Source organism: Rhineura floridana, chromosome 6 (genome assembly GCF_030035675.1).
Source record: "Rhineura floridana isolate rRhiFlo1 chromosome 6, rRhiFlo1.hap2, whole genome shotgun sequence".
In the NCBI taxonomy this organism is placed as follows: domain Eukaryota; kingdom Metazoa; phylum Chordata; class Lepidosauria; order Squamata; family Rhineuridae; genus Rhineura; species Rhineura floridana.
The window spans coordinates 126,407,884-126,422,562 of record NC_084485.1 but is presented as its reverse complement, the minus strand read 5'-3'; the positions used below and the strand labels follow the sequence as shown (position 1 = coordinate 126,422,562).

The 14,679-nt window shown below is 43.9% G+C and overlaps 1 protein-coding gene across 3 annotated transcripts in view; it reads left to right on the top strand.

Moving 5' to 3' along the window:
- Positions 1 to 14,679, top strand: part of SLC44A3 (solute carrier family 44 member 3) — a 97,388-nt gene that overhangs the window by 31,288 nt on the left and 51,421 nt on the right. For all 3 annotated transcript variants that reach the window (XM_061633739.1, XM_061633737.1, XM_061633738.1), the window contains exon 10: positions 9,797 to 9,962. In XM_061633739.1, the coding sequence (XP_061489723.1) occupies positions 9,797 to 9,962 (166 nt within the window). The remainder of the gene's footprint in view (positions 1 to 9,796; positions 9,963 to 14,679) is intronic.

The window sequence follows — 14,679 nt, the reverse complement described above, 5'->3', positions numbered from 1 at the left end:
AGGAGCAAAGTGGCTGCAACTTCACCTTGAGGAGCCCACATGTCTGTTTGATCCTTGTAAGCCATATTTTGGCTTACTGTGATGTACTAATGAAATTTGATGTGTGAAATTCGATGGGCAAACTGCTAGAAGCAATAATTTCCTTTCAGTGGAGAGTCAAAATGTTTTTTGTTATTCCTTAGATGCCAGTTTCATCGTGTTGTTGTTATGTGCCTTCAAGTCAATTACGACTTATAGCTACTCTATGAATCAGCAACCTCCAATAGCATCTGTTAGAAACCACCCTGTTCATATCTTGTAAGTTCAGGTCTGTGGCTTCCTTTATGGAATCAGTCCATCTCTTGTTTGGTCTTTCTCTTTTTCTACTCCCTGCTGTTTTTCCCAGCATTATTGTCTTTTCTAGTGAATCATGTCTTCTCATGATGTGTCCAAAGTATGATAAGCTCAGTTTCATCATTTTAGCTTCTAATGATAGTTCTGATTTAATCTGTTCTAACACCCAGTTATTTGTCTTTTTCGCAGTCCATGGTATCTGCAAAGCTCTCCTCCAACACCACATTTCAAATGAGTTGAAACGTATCTCCTTTTGCTTTTGCTTTCCTTCTTTCTTTAACCATTTGAAGAGTTTCGTCAGTCATCCATTGAGGTCTTTCTCTCTTTGTAACTAGTTCTTCCATAGTTCTTCTGGTTCTCGATCAACTAAGTTTAAAGCCTCAAATCTGTTCCTTATTTGATCTTTATGTTCTTCTGGGATGTTATTTAACTTGTATTTTGGCATTATGATTGCTTTGTTCTTCTTTAGCTTAACTCTGATTTTCGATATGACCAGTTCATGATCTGTACCACAGTCTGCTTCTGGTCTTGTTTTCACAGAAAGTATGGAACTTCTTCATCTTCTGCCACCAATTATATAATCAAGTTGATTCCTATATTGACCATTTGGTGATGTCCATGTGTACAGTCATCTTTTTGGTTGCTCAAAAAATGTGTTTGCAAGAAACAAATTATTGGTTTCACAGAATTCAGGAAGAGTCTCTCCTGCTTCATTTCTGTCTCCTAAGCCCCATTTCCCCACAATTTCTAGTTGTCCTCTGTTCCCTGCTTTTACATTCTATTCCCCATGATTATCAGAACATCTTGTTTTGGCGTGTGATCAATTTCTTCCTGTACTTCTGCATAAAATCTCTCCAATTTCTCTTCTGCTGTGTTTGCCATTAGAGCGTAGACTTGGATGATGGTTATGTTCATAGGTTTCCCATTTAATCTCACTGATATCACTTGCTCAGACTTTGCATTATAGCTCCTAACTGCTTTTGCTACATCATTTCTCACTATTAAAACAACCCTGTTTCTTCTTAATTTCTCATTTCCTGCATAAAATATTTTGTAGTTGCCTGGTTGAAAATGTCCCATTCCCATCCATTTTAATTCACTCACACCAAGTATTGTAATGTTGATCCGTTCCATTTCTTGCTTGATAATTTTTAACTTTCCCTGGTTCATGCTTCTCACATGCCATGCTCCTATTGTGTACGTTGTACAACTCCAGACTCTCCTTTCGCATCTGCGCATCAGCCACCGGGCTTCCTTTCAGCTTTGACCCAGTTGCATCATTAGTCACAACACTACTTGTGCTTGTCCTTTGTTCTTCCCCAGTAGCTCTATGTGTGCCATCTGACCTGGGGGTCTCATCTTCCAGCACTATCTCGTGTTGCATTTTGAATACTCTGTTCATAGGGTTTTTGTGGTAAGAAGTATTCAGAGGTGGTTTACCATTGCCTTCTTCTGAGTTTCCATCTAAGGTCTTGTTAGTGTATGTACAATTTTAATATACAAGCTAAAGTTTACTGTGTAGAAATAAAAACAACAATGAGTCCAGTGGCACCTTAAAGACTAACACATTTATTCTGTCACAGGACTCTTTGGGCTCATCTACACAGGGTTTTACTGTGTGTCTGGTGCTACTCGCATCCCCTTCTAATTCTCATTGTTCACATGACGTTACTGGCAAGCAGAAGCTATCACACAGCTTCCCCCCTGTAAATGCGTACTAACCCAATCCTCTGATAATCCGAAAAGGGAAGTCTTCACTCTGTATCTCTAGGACTTGCAGATGCTTTACTCCAGTGCGTTTAGTTGGGTGTGTCAATTTTTCTCCCTCTCCACGCCCACTTCCTCCTCCTCCCTTTGTTCATTTTATTTCCTGTGGGCTGAAGAGAAATTGCCACTGCTTTCTCCTGTGCTGCAAGGCTTTCTTGTGTTGCTGCAAACTGTGCCTTTATTTTCTTCCCCCCCCCAACATGTGCGCAAAAGCATAACACTATTCAAACAAAGATTTTATTTTAGCTGTATTGTACCAGCGAAAATGCAGATAATCGCAGTTCTGGGTTGTTGTTTTTAAATTAAACTTACTGGTAGAACAAACTGAGCATGCTCGATTGCCAGGTAACAAGAAGGAGTGGAAATGTTAAATTAGAGGGCATGGTCTTTAGGAAACTGCGTGATTGATGCTTCCCCTCAAGTGTGACTAGAAGCCACCGTGTTTGCAGCTGGCATTGAGCCCTTACTGTGGATGGTGCAAATAGAAAACGGAGGTAAAAACAGCGTCTTTAGCATGAAGTTATGCTCCCATGTAGATAAGCCCTTTGCTGTTTTTGCTGCAAAAGACTAATATGGCTAGCCTTCTGGAAAATATGTAGAATTAGTTGCCAAAATATCACCTTTTGTTTTCAGATGCCTTTAAGCAAGCAGTTATCAGCTTTAATCCTGCCGCTGTTCAAGCTGTCACAGTATAAAGCATTAGCTTGAAGTAATTGCTGTAAAACTAATTCGACGTCTCTGTGTTGCCTATTATTTGCACATAGGAAAACATTGCTGGATAAGGTCACAGTGTTGCCCTTCAGTCAAGTCACAGAATTGCTCCTCACTCAGCAAATATTTTTATTAAGTACTCATTGTGCTATATCAGTAAATAGAACTGCCAGGGTTGGGGCCCACCAATCCATATTCTCCTTCAGTGCCTCAGGCATGATGTCACTTCCGGGGGCTTTTCCGGATTTAAGCGTGTTAATAAGGGAGATGATTTCAGAGATAGTTACTGGAGGCCATTCCAGGAGAGAATGCAGCTCCTCCCTCATGATGCACAGATGGCTGTGTGTCTTAGCATAGATATCACGAAAATATGATTCCCAGACACCTACCGGAATGTGGGAATCCAGGGCCCTTAGGTTGGATTGCCAGCCCTTAGCCACCAGTCTCCACAATGCGGCCGAATCTTTCAGCCTGGAAGCTTTAATTAAATTTTGCCAGGCCACGCGCTGCGCCTCTTTCTTTTTTTCAGATAGCAGGGTTTTATAACTTCTCTTCAGTGCCAAATAATCTGAGGGCAGAGACGGAAGATCAAGGGCTCTATAAAGCTTATATTTTGCCAGAAGTGAATTTTTCAAAAGAATGCATTTTTTATCATACCATGGTTTGGATACTAACCGCAAACCAGGGTGTCCGTCTGCTTTATTCGTGCTCCCAGTGTATCCTAAAGCAGTGATAATTCCTTGATATTGTGCTAGAATAAATTCCGGGCAGTTTGCTGACAGCAGAGCATTGTGCTGGCTAAGGGCCTCCTCTGAGTTAAAAAACTCAGAAAAGGCCCTTGCTAATTTAGGTGTCCAATTCAGGCGCAGGGCTCTTTGTGACATCCTTTGCTCTGTTGCAAGATTTAACATAGGTTCGCAAATAGCAGAGCCCGTTTGGATGCCTAAATTAAGAGAAAGAGACAAAGGGAGGTGGTCAATACATTTTCAGGTGTCAATACATTTTCCCTGCTCCAACAGCAGACATGCATATGTATGTATATATGGCTGTTTTATGTATTGCTTTTTACATGCTCACTTTTTATGTTGTTTTATGTTGTACAGTATTTAATTGTATTTTTTGTTAGATGCCTTGCTTTTGAGTACTTCTGGGCACTTGGTCCACAGTCTTGCATATCTGTTCGAGTGTGGGCCTTGTCTTCAAGTCAGGAGCAAACTGGCAAGATAGAGTCTCCTTCCTGATACCAGTGTTGCTGCAGTTTACAGGGATGAGGCACAGCGGTGTGAGGTGGGGGTGTGTTGGTGCATTGGTGAAGCCACTCTCACATTCCTGCCAGTGCGCCCCCACAGCTCCAGTGTTGCTGCTGCCCTCCCCAGCCCCGTCCAGGTAAGCTGTAATAACATCTGTGTTGGGAGGGTAGCTCCACCACAGGCTGTTCCTGCATCTAGCTCTGGTCTCCACACTTCAAGAACGATGTAGACAGACTGGAACAGGTTCAGAGGAGGGCAACAAGGATGATCAGGGGACTGGAAACAAAGCTCTATGAAGAGAGATTGAAAGAACTGGACATGTTTAGCCTGGAGAAGAGAAGACTGAGGGGAGATATGATAGCACTCTTCAAGTACGTGAAAGGTTGTCACACACAGGAGGGCCGGGATCTCTTCTCGATCGTCCCAGAGTGCAGGACACAGAATAATGGGCTCAAGTTGCAGGAAGCCAGATTTCGACTGGACATCAGGAAAAACTTCCTAACTATTAGAGCCATACGACAGTGGAATCCATTACCTAGAGAAGTAGTGGGCTCTCCGACTCTGGAGTCATTCAAGAGGCAGCTGGACAGCCATCTGTCGGGAATGCTTTGATTTGGATTCCTGCATTGATAGGGGGTTGGACTTGATGGCCTTATAGGCCCCTTCCAACTCTACTATTCTATGATTATATGGTTCGATTATTCCTGTTTCAAGTAATCCATCTTGCTGGTGTATCTGGAAAAGCCAAAAAGGAATTGGATATTTTTTCAGTTGACTTACATGTCTGTAAGAAGATGAAAGTATATAGTGCCAAAGGTGTATGGACTGCATTACCAGAAGTTTTGAATTATGGTGTTAGGTGGTAAAAAGTCTTTGTTCAGCTGCAACTGTATGTTTTCATTGTTATAAGTAGGACTAAAAAATTAAGGTTGATATAGTTATGAGAATACTCAGTATAAATTTAATAAAACACATAAAAAATATGCAATAGAAAGGAATATAAAAGGTGTAACATACAAAAGTCAAACAATGACAGACATGATACTATGATCTTCAAAAGTATGTAACTGAAACAATATACATCATGAAGAATGTATCTGATGTGTACAAATTTTGTTCAGATGGTCCGTTTCTTTTATGAAGAAAAGAGAAATAAGTTTTTTGTTAAAAAGGTCCAGCCAGACGCGTTTCGACAGATGTCTTTTTCAATGGCTACTGATATGACTTTCAACAGAAATTGAATATAATGCGATAACCAAAGGAATTGCTAATATGACTTCAACAAAAATTGAATATAATACGATATCCAAAGAAATATGACATTCACTTCTTTAAACACTGTAGCTTGGTACTAGTCTTCATTGTTATAACAACCTGTTAGTATTACTAATTAGTTCAGGAAGACTGAATTCCCACTTGCCTCAGAGAATCCACTTTTTGCCTTGCACCAGAGATGGAAGTGTGGAAGGAGCTCCATGTGCAAAGCAGCTGGCCAACAGTGGATGGCTTTGCCTTACCTCAGTGTGACTAGTCTCTTCCTCTCAGCCAATGAAGTTATGGCTTAAGGTGGAATCAGTGCTCCATGGGAGGACGTGAATGAGAACTTCTTCCTCTGATTCACTACCTCTATAAAGGCAGGTCTTCCATCAACCTGGCTGTTGTATTCCTGGTCTGCCCCAAACCCACCCATTCCCTTTCTCATTTATTGTGTGGCTTTGCTGCTTTAAGCATTGTTGTACATTGCAACGGAATTAGTGCTAGCCAACCTACAGTTGGAAATGAATTTTACCCATGAATTTTAAACTTACGCTTCCAAGCTGCATTCAGACATCACATTCCTTATTCTCCAAACCATGGCTTGGACTAGGGGTGGGATCTGTTAGCTGGTGCCTCTTTGAAAGCATTCTGTCAACCTAACAGGTAATATTGATTCAAATTTGTTCTTTGTGCACTATCCACTGGTTTTATTGGTCTGATTTTTCCCCTCTCCAAAAATATTATATTAATATTGATATTTCCTTCTAAATATTGATATTTTGAAAGGAAATGTCAATAAATGAAAGAAAATATTAATATTTTGAAAGAAAATATTGATAAAGGACAAGAAAACCGTTTCACCACCTTCTCCACTGTGACTGAGGTTGATCAGTTTTCACGTTAGCAAGCAGAGACTGACTGTTTTCCTCTTGGAAAGGAAATGAGGAAAGCAACTTTCAGTGTGCCTCCTCCTCCTTGGCAAGACCGGAGTCAATGTGAGACTTGGATTGCTTCCTCCCACTTGGATTATTCAAGTGGTGTGGGTGGCAGAGAGTGAGAGAGCAAGAGCATTGTACTGCTGCACTGTGCTGTGACTAAAACAATAAAAGAACAATATATTCAAGGGAATATCCGAGCGGTAAAAACGGTGTCAGGGGAAAGTGTGATGTCCTTCCCTGGTTCTCCCTGTCAGGTTCCCACCTGCTTGTGGCTACTGCCTTTCACTAGGCACCACCAGGGATACCACCAGTCCGGACCATCCTTTATATGGTTTCTCACTCTGCTCTAGCACAGATCTCACTAGATCCCCCTGCTAGGCAGCACCACCAGTCACGTCCTATAACCAATACTCCCAGAGACTTTGCCTGAGTCTCTCTCTAGCTGGTTACTTTTGTGACTGCGTGCTTATGCTGTTCCCAACCCCCTTGTATCTTTATAGATAACACATAAAACTCTGGGTATGTTTCATCCAAGAGTACTTGCAGCTGGTGTGCCACAACCCTCTCAATCACCTTCCCTAAAAGGGGGGTATTTGCAACCGGTCGGTAGTTGTCACAAACGAATGGGTCCAGGGCGGGCTTGTTCAGGAGTGGTCGAATCACCGCCTCTTTCAAGGCGGCTGGAACCACTCCCTCTCGCAATGATGCATTGATCACGCCCTGGATCCACTAGGTCGGACCCCCTCACCAAGCTTTAATAAGCCAAGAAGGGCAAGGGTCGAGAGGACATGTTGCTGGCCACATTATCGCAAGCACCTTCTTGCCCATCCTAACTTGGACCATTAGAAATAAGCTACAGACTCCCTCTTCCTATCACATGCTTGGCTTAACAGAACACTTCCTGGTTTGTTGAACCACAGTTTGTTATGATTTGAATTTGAAATCTTGGAGGGAGGGATTTGGATGTCATGGCAAATCAAGATTTGAGGAAACCAGGAAGTCTTCTATTGAGAAGAAAGAGAAGGAGGGAGCAGTTCGGCTCATCTTTCATTTTAAATCCCCCCAACCATGGTTTTTTTCCTGTCTTGACCTTGATTAAAAGTCCATGAGGTACAATGGGACAAGACAAGTCAGTCGTTGCAGCACCGTGGAAACCTCCGAATGATCAGTTTGCAACAATGTGTGGGACTTGACTGCCTTTTATGTCTCCAGGTCTAGATCAACCCTTCCGGGCTACATCCCTTTCTTGAGGAGTAGGAGGCCTTAAAGGTGCTGGCCTCTCACTTGGATCCTAGCACTCCTACTGCTGTCATTGCCTGAATTGGCAGGCCAGCATAGAGATGTGGGTCAGTCACTTGCAGGGAGAGAGGCTCTGAGAGTACAGACTAGAGTTTCTGATTCAGAGGTCCCTGGCTTAGGCTTTAACCCAGTTACGATGTTGATGCTCAGGTTGGTTTCCTGCACCTCTGTCTGTGGTGTCATTGGCCTGATTGGCCCCTCCAAATCCAAGCTCAGATTACTGCTCAGGGTGAGGATTTGGACAGATATGATCAGTAGTGTAATTTTGAATGCTGTCCTATCATTTCTGTTCTGTAAACTAAATCATTGGCAAATACACAAAGCACCACACTGTGTTTTATGTTCTGTCACTATTGTATGTAAATATGGGTCCATGACTAAAGTCCTGGACAAGATTATATAACTGATTCATTAGCCCTCTTTAGCTGCTCCAAAGTAGTGACAACAAATATGTGTGTGAGAAAAGTGGGGATGATCATACCTAGTTCTGACCCTTCCATCGCCATTTTTGTATTCTTCCAACTATCTGAAATTGTTTTTATCTATGAAGGCTTCCTGTGTTTTTAAAAATCATGGAAAATCAAGATTCTAAATGTGCCGGGAGCCTCAGTGAATACAAAAGGCTCCCTGTTGCAGACAGTTGCTTTCCACTACCTGCTTGGAAGACAATGAAAATAGCAATGGAGAGGTGGTAGAGCTAGGGCACTTGTCCCCATTGCCCATTCTCACATGTTTACTGTTACAACTTTGGATTTCCTGAAGAGGACCATTAAGTTGTTAGAAGAACATAGTTTTATTGTAAATTAGAAGCATCAGTAATCAGTTCTGTCTTTGGTTCCTGTAGCTTAGGAAAAGTTCTGCTGTATTAGGTGTCGTCACAAGGAAATGCTTTCTACAGCTTGTCCTTGGAGTATCCCTCCTTACTGTAAGCAGGAGTGTCCTTGTCGTGAAGGTCACATATTTGGCTTTAAGAATGAAAACATGTTCCTAAGACAATGTGCTTCCATTTAGAATGGCTTTTCTTTTATAGTCCCTTCTCACCATAGCATTAGAGCCTGCTAGAGGTCATACATGTTAATATCTGAAGTTAAGCAGACTTGAAGTTGTTGAACACAAATTTTCTTATCATTCATCTATAGACTTCCTTGGGTCTTTTTTTCATTTCTTTTCTGGCCAAGGTGTTCATAGGAAAGTATATCTTAGTAGAATAAATTACCTTTATTTCAATATTTATTTATTTTCTAGTAAAATAAGTTTGCATTTTGTAAGCATAGATACAAGTTCCCGGCTGCTACTGAAAATCTCTCATCCATGTCCAAGTCTGATTCATGCCATTTGGCTTGTTCTCCCATGCTGACCTCTGTTAGATAAATTTCATGTTTTGACTTATGGCTATGAAATGCAAAACTGTCCCATTATTTCTAGTAATCAGCATTTCTTAAATTCAGTAGTGGGTGGCATGGTGGGGTGGCAGCACTCAATTGACCTCCAGTTGTCTGCATTGCTGCTGCTTACGGGGAGGTAGAGGAGGTTAGCACAGTGCAAACACAATGGCAGAGCCAATCTGGCACTCCACCTCGCCACTGCCTCTCCCCTCTGTCTCTAGCTGTCAGTAAGCAGCTAACTGGAGATCATGGTGGCCTGCCCCACCATGCCGTCTGGTATTTCTTGGCTTATCTGTGTACCAAATTTTAGGGTTTTTCAGCTAATTTTGGGGTAGTAGCATAACCATTTTTTTTAATTTAGTAAGGGGTGTACAGATGTTTATTTTCATATTTTTCTAGTAATCCACATGCCCCACTTGGCAATCTCATCTTTCTATGAAATGTGTAAATATCCTAATAATAAATTTTATATTCCAAACAGTTAGTCAACCCCAAGCATCTTTAAATGCAGCCTGTGGAGGTAACTGGTGGCCAGGAAGGGAACCATCCCCGCATGGCTGTGTGTGGAGACACATTGCTGCCCATGTGGGGCTCTTCCTCTTCTTTTCCAGGGCATCCCCGAGGTCCATCCACAGCCTGAGGTCAGCCATCCTGCTGCCATTCTCCATTGGGCTGGTCCACCAGGATTTGTATATTGCTCCTGAAACCCTCTTAACAACTAATCAGCTGGATTTTATAGAAATTAAATCATGGGTAGAATTGTTGAAGTAAAGAAAGGTATATTAGAGGAATATTGCCATTTTCCAAAATATTTTTGTTTGTTGAGTCATTATATATTTTTTCCTTAAATTTGCAGGCAATGCCCACGTTATTTCAAGAGGTCAAGTGGAATACAAAATTCGGCTTTGCATTCGTTACATGTGGTGGTACCACTTAGTTGGGCTTATATGGACAAGTGAATTCATTCTAGCTTGTCAGCAGATGAGCGTGGCTGGAGCAGTGGTTACTTGCTTCTTCAACCGGTATGTGCAACATATATTGTCTTGCCAGAATTTTTATTTCTCAGTATTTATTTTCAGTGTATGGTGAAACAAATTGTTTTCTTAAAAAGCCATGAATAGTTGGACCTTAGAAGCTAAGGCTACAGTCCTATACTCATTTGCCTGGTAGTGAGCTCAGAACTTACTTCTGAGTAGATATGGATAGGAATGCAATGTTGGTTATTTTAACAATGTGAGAAGTGAAGTGCAACGAGCTGCTGTAGCTTAATAGCTAAGAGGCTGAACTGTGAACTAAGCAGTTCTTATTTAAAATGTCACTTCAGTATGAACTTAGTGGCTGTATTTGAATATAATACAAAACCATGGCTTAGTGCTGTGTGAGTGACACCTTGCCGGCTCATGCACTCTCCCAGCTTCTCCCTCCAGTGCAACTATGGAGGAGATCAGAATAGTTTGCTTCTATTTTCATTTAACTATAATTTATCATTATGTGGTTAGTTTTATCTGTCATTCCTATTAACAAACCAACTTCAAACCATTGTTCATGATTTTGACTAGATGCAGAAGACATAACAAGCTGTAATTAGTTGGAAACAGAACTGGATGAATTCAGCTATTGTTTAGTGTTCTGTTCAAACAAGGGCAGTCTTTGAGTTTAGGCAGGCTACTGTCTCGGCCTCAGCTTAGAATAATAAAACTGGACTATTTTGGAGACTTCTTGTAAGGATTACTGAGATAATGTATGTGAAGCACATATCCTAAAGTGATACATAAATGCTAAGTAAGCAATCATGGTTCTCATAGTCTCACATGTGTTAGAGTAAGTGTGAGGGATATGGGCATTGTTATAGGTTCTAGAAATAGTATACCAACACAGCTTCAACAAACGTCAGGGGATGAGATTTTCCATAGGAAGTGGGCCATCACTGTGGGAAATAGTTCCACCTATCGTGCGAAGGCAAGAATGTTTTTGAAGTCAAGACTAGGGACGTCATGCCCCTCCCACTCCCCAGTTCATTCTTGCCTTCGTACGAACAAGATTGGAATTTCACGTAGCATTTAGCTAAGTCTCGTATTTGTTTCTCTTTTTCTCTTCAAAACCTTTTTGCTGTTTTTTGTGTCTAGCCTACTGAGGATCCCCTCAGAGACCGCGGCTGCGGCTCTCTTCCCCCTTTCCTCAGGGCTATTTAATTCCTTTTATTCCCTTGATTGGGGTGCTCTGAGACCGCGGCTGCGGCTCTCTTTATTTTTGCAGTTTCAAGCCCCCTCCCCCCCCCGTAGCCAGGGGGCTCCCTCAGTGACCGCGGCTGCGGTTCTTCTTCTTCTTTTTTTTTTAGATCGCTTTTGATCGCTTGTGAGGGAAGGGGAATCCCTCTCCCTCCCCCCCCGATCGTTGCCGCGGCTGCGGCTGATCCAATCTCTGCGGGAGCTTGCAGCTGCGGCTCCCGCCATTACTACCTTACCGCAGATCGCCCTCGCTACGTGGCTTAAATCCCACTGCGAAGGGCTTTACAGACCGCGACGGCGGCTCTCTCTGCGGCGGCTGCCGTGTGTTCCTCTACCTGCTCTTCCAGAGTTTCTTTTCCAACCGCTACTGCAGCTTTCAGCGAGTCCGTGCTGGCCAGCCCTTCCCCCAGTTCGCTTGCGACGGCCGCCATTGCTCCTTCTCCCTCAGCCCCGTTTTGATCGTTTTTTCCCGCCCGTTTTTTTTCCGGGCGCCATTTTTTGAAATTCAAAATTCCCGCCTTTTTTTTGTTACCATCTATTTAGCTTCGGATACCTCCCCTGCAGGCTACCTATCTGTATGTTTGTGTGTATGTGCTGCTGACAAACTTACACAAGGCTGATTTACACACATTTTTACTGTGGCTGTAATCATAGTGGCTGAATTGTATTATTAAGGCTGGAGCTCCAATCCTAGTGGGCTGGATTGTATTATCAAGGCTGGATCTTTAATCCTAGTGGCTGGATTACATTATCAAGGCTGGAGTTTTAATCCTAGTGGCTGGATTACATTATCAAGGCTGGAGCTTTAATCCTAGTGGCTGGATTACATTATCAAGGCTGGAGTTTTAATCCTAGTGGCTGGATTACATTATCAAGGCTGGAGCTTTAATCCTAGTGGCTGGATTACATTATCAAGGCTGGAGCTTTAATATCAGTGGCTGACTTGTATTAAATCTGATTTACATTACATATCCTGCCCCCTATGGGGCCGTGAACAAGCCAAAAATCCAGCCCACAGCACTAATCTGAGTGTGCCAACTCTAAAACAGCCTATATTATATCAACGTGGATACCTCTGTGCATTCTGCCCCCTCTGTGGCAGTGCATTCGCCATCTGCCAGTGTATCCTACCCCCTCCGTGGTAGTACGCTGTGCCAGTTCGGGTCTTTACATTCTGCCCCCTCCGTGGCAGTGTACTGCACCCAGGTTCATATAAGATGGCAGAACAGCCAGGCATGTCACCATCAACACACATGGTGCCAGATCAGCCAGACATGCCACAATCAGCCAAGCCACAACATACTAACACGTCTAAGACCAGACATGCCAAAGCACTGGCTAAGACAAAACATCTTTCCAGCCATAGTAAACCAAAGCGTCCTCGTTATGTTTCTGTGCCAACAACCACCACAGCACAGACACACATAAGTGATATTTTCCATTCTCCTGCTACTGCCTCTGACAAGGAAGAGTTTGTTGGCTTTCCCCCTCACGGTTCGCCTAACGAACCTACCTCTGGCTTACCGCCTCAGACATCTGTTCCAACAGCCCACCAGGCACATACATCTCACACATCTGGTCTGCAGCTGTCTCCTGATTTCCTCTCCCAACTCCAAGCCATGCTGGCTTATTTCACACAAATGCAGTCACTACCACAGGTTCCTGCCATACCCCCACTCAACATGGACCAACGCGCGTTCCATGCTGCTCATCCTTCCTGCTCGCCAGATCCCTTCGATGTAGCCAGAGGCAGATGTACGGATGAAGCCTCGTATGCGGAGGAGTTAACTTTCACTGACCATGTTGAAGGAGACGACTGGAGCGACTATTCAGATCATGAGGAGGATACATCGTATCGCTTGTTCAATACCTCAGATTACCAACCGCTCGCCCGTAGGGTACTTCATACCCTTGGTCTCCAGACTGCGCCCTCAACTTCGTCCGCTCCAACTCTCAAAGGGGCCAAGGTCCTCAAATCCCCTGCACCTACTGAACACTACATCCCGGTGCCGGACCCAATTGCCAAATTAGCTTCCGATGAATGGGCCCACCCGCTCAAAGCTCGACGCTTCAAGAACATGGCTGACAGACTTTACGCCCTAGCCCCAGACTTCGCCACCAAGTTAGAGGTCCCTGGCATAGATGAACCGATCGCTCGCCTCGTTTCACGATCTATCTTGCCCAGGGAAGGGGAATCCCACCTAAAAGATACTACTGAACGTCGAATAGACTTCGCCCTCCGCAAGAACCACGAGGCCACTGCCCTAGCCATGCGTGCCTCCGCCTCCGCCTCAGCCTCCATCTTCTCCAGAGCATCTATGATGTGGCTGGATGACCTTCTAGAGGATGATAACCCTGATCCTGTCGCCTTCAAAAGAGCACTATTGAAATTACGTAAGACAGCAGCTTTTGTGGCCGATGCCACTTTGGATGCCACCCAATTAGGGGCACGAGCCATGACGACTCAAATAGTCGCTCGTCGTACCCTCTGGCTTCGCCACTGGCAAGCTGATTCAGCGGCCAGATTGAACCTGTCCAAGGCCCCTTACTCCGGATCTCTACTCTTCGGCGAGGAAGCTCTAAAGGCAGTTCTGGTTGATCCAAAAGACGCCCATAAACCGGTTCTAGCCACAGTCAAGAACATCGACCACAGGCCCTTTAGGCGATTTCCCTCCTTTCGTTCTAACCAGCCTTTTCGAGGAACGCGGCCAGGAGGACGAGGCCGCGATTTCAGACCCTATGATTCCAACGCATTCAGGGGTTCCTGGAACCGACGCTTCCAGGGCAGAGGTCAGTACCAAGGGCGCAGGGGCAACTCATCGTCCTCATATAGGGGAGGTCCTCGCCTACACAAGTAGTATTAACGCCATCCCCATAGGTGGCAGATTACTTAATTTTGGAGATCGATGGCTGCGCCTCACTAAGGTCTCCTGGATCAGGGACCTCTTCACTTATGGCTATACCATAGAGTTCTGGGCAACCCCATCAGACAGATTCCACCCGTCTCCTTGCCCAAGGGCACCAGCCAGGCACAACATCATGCAGACAGCTATACATCACCTCTTGCACATAGCGGCAATAGAGCCAGTTCCCACAACTGAGAGATCGGAAGGGGTGTACTCCCTCCTATTTGCTGTGCCAAAACGAGATTTATCTTGGAGGGCGGTATTGGATCTCAAGTTTGTCAACCGTTTTGTAACATACCGCAAGTTTAAAATGGAATCTCTCCATTCCATTACCGAGAGTCTGCATGAAGGAGACTTCCTGGCTTCTATCGACCTTAAGGAAGCGTATCTCCATGTACCCATTTGCATAGCCCACAGAAAGTTTCTTCGGTTTGCTTTTGGCCACCAACATTTTCAATATAGAGCGATGCCTTTTGGCCTCTCCTCTGCTCCAAGAGTATTTTCCAAGGTGCTACTCATCCTAGTGGCTTACCTTCGGACCCAAGGGGTTCATATCTACCCATATTTGGATGATCTGCTCATACGGGCCAAATCTGAAGAGCTGG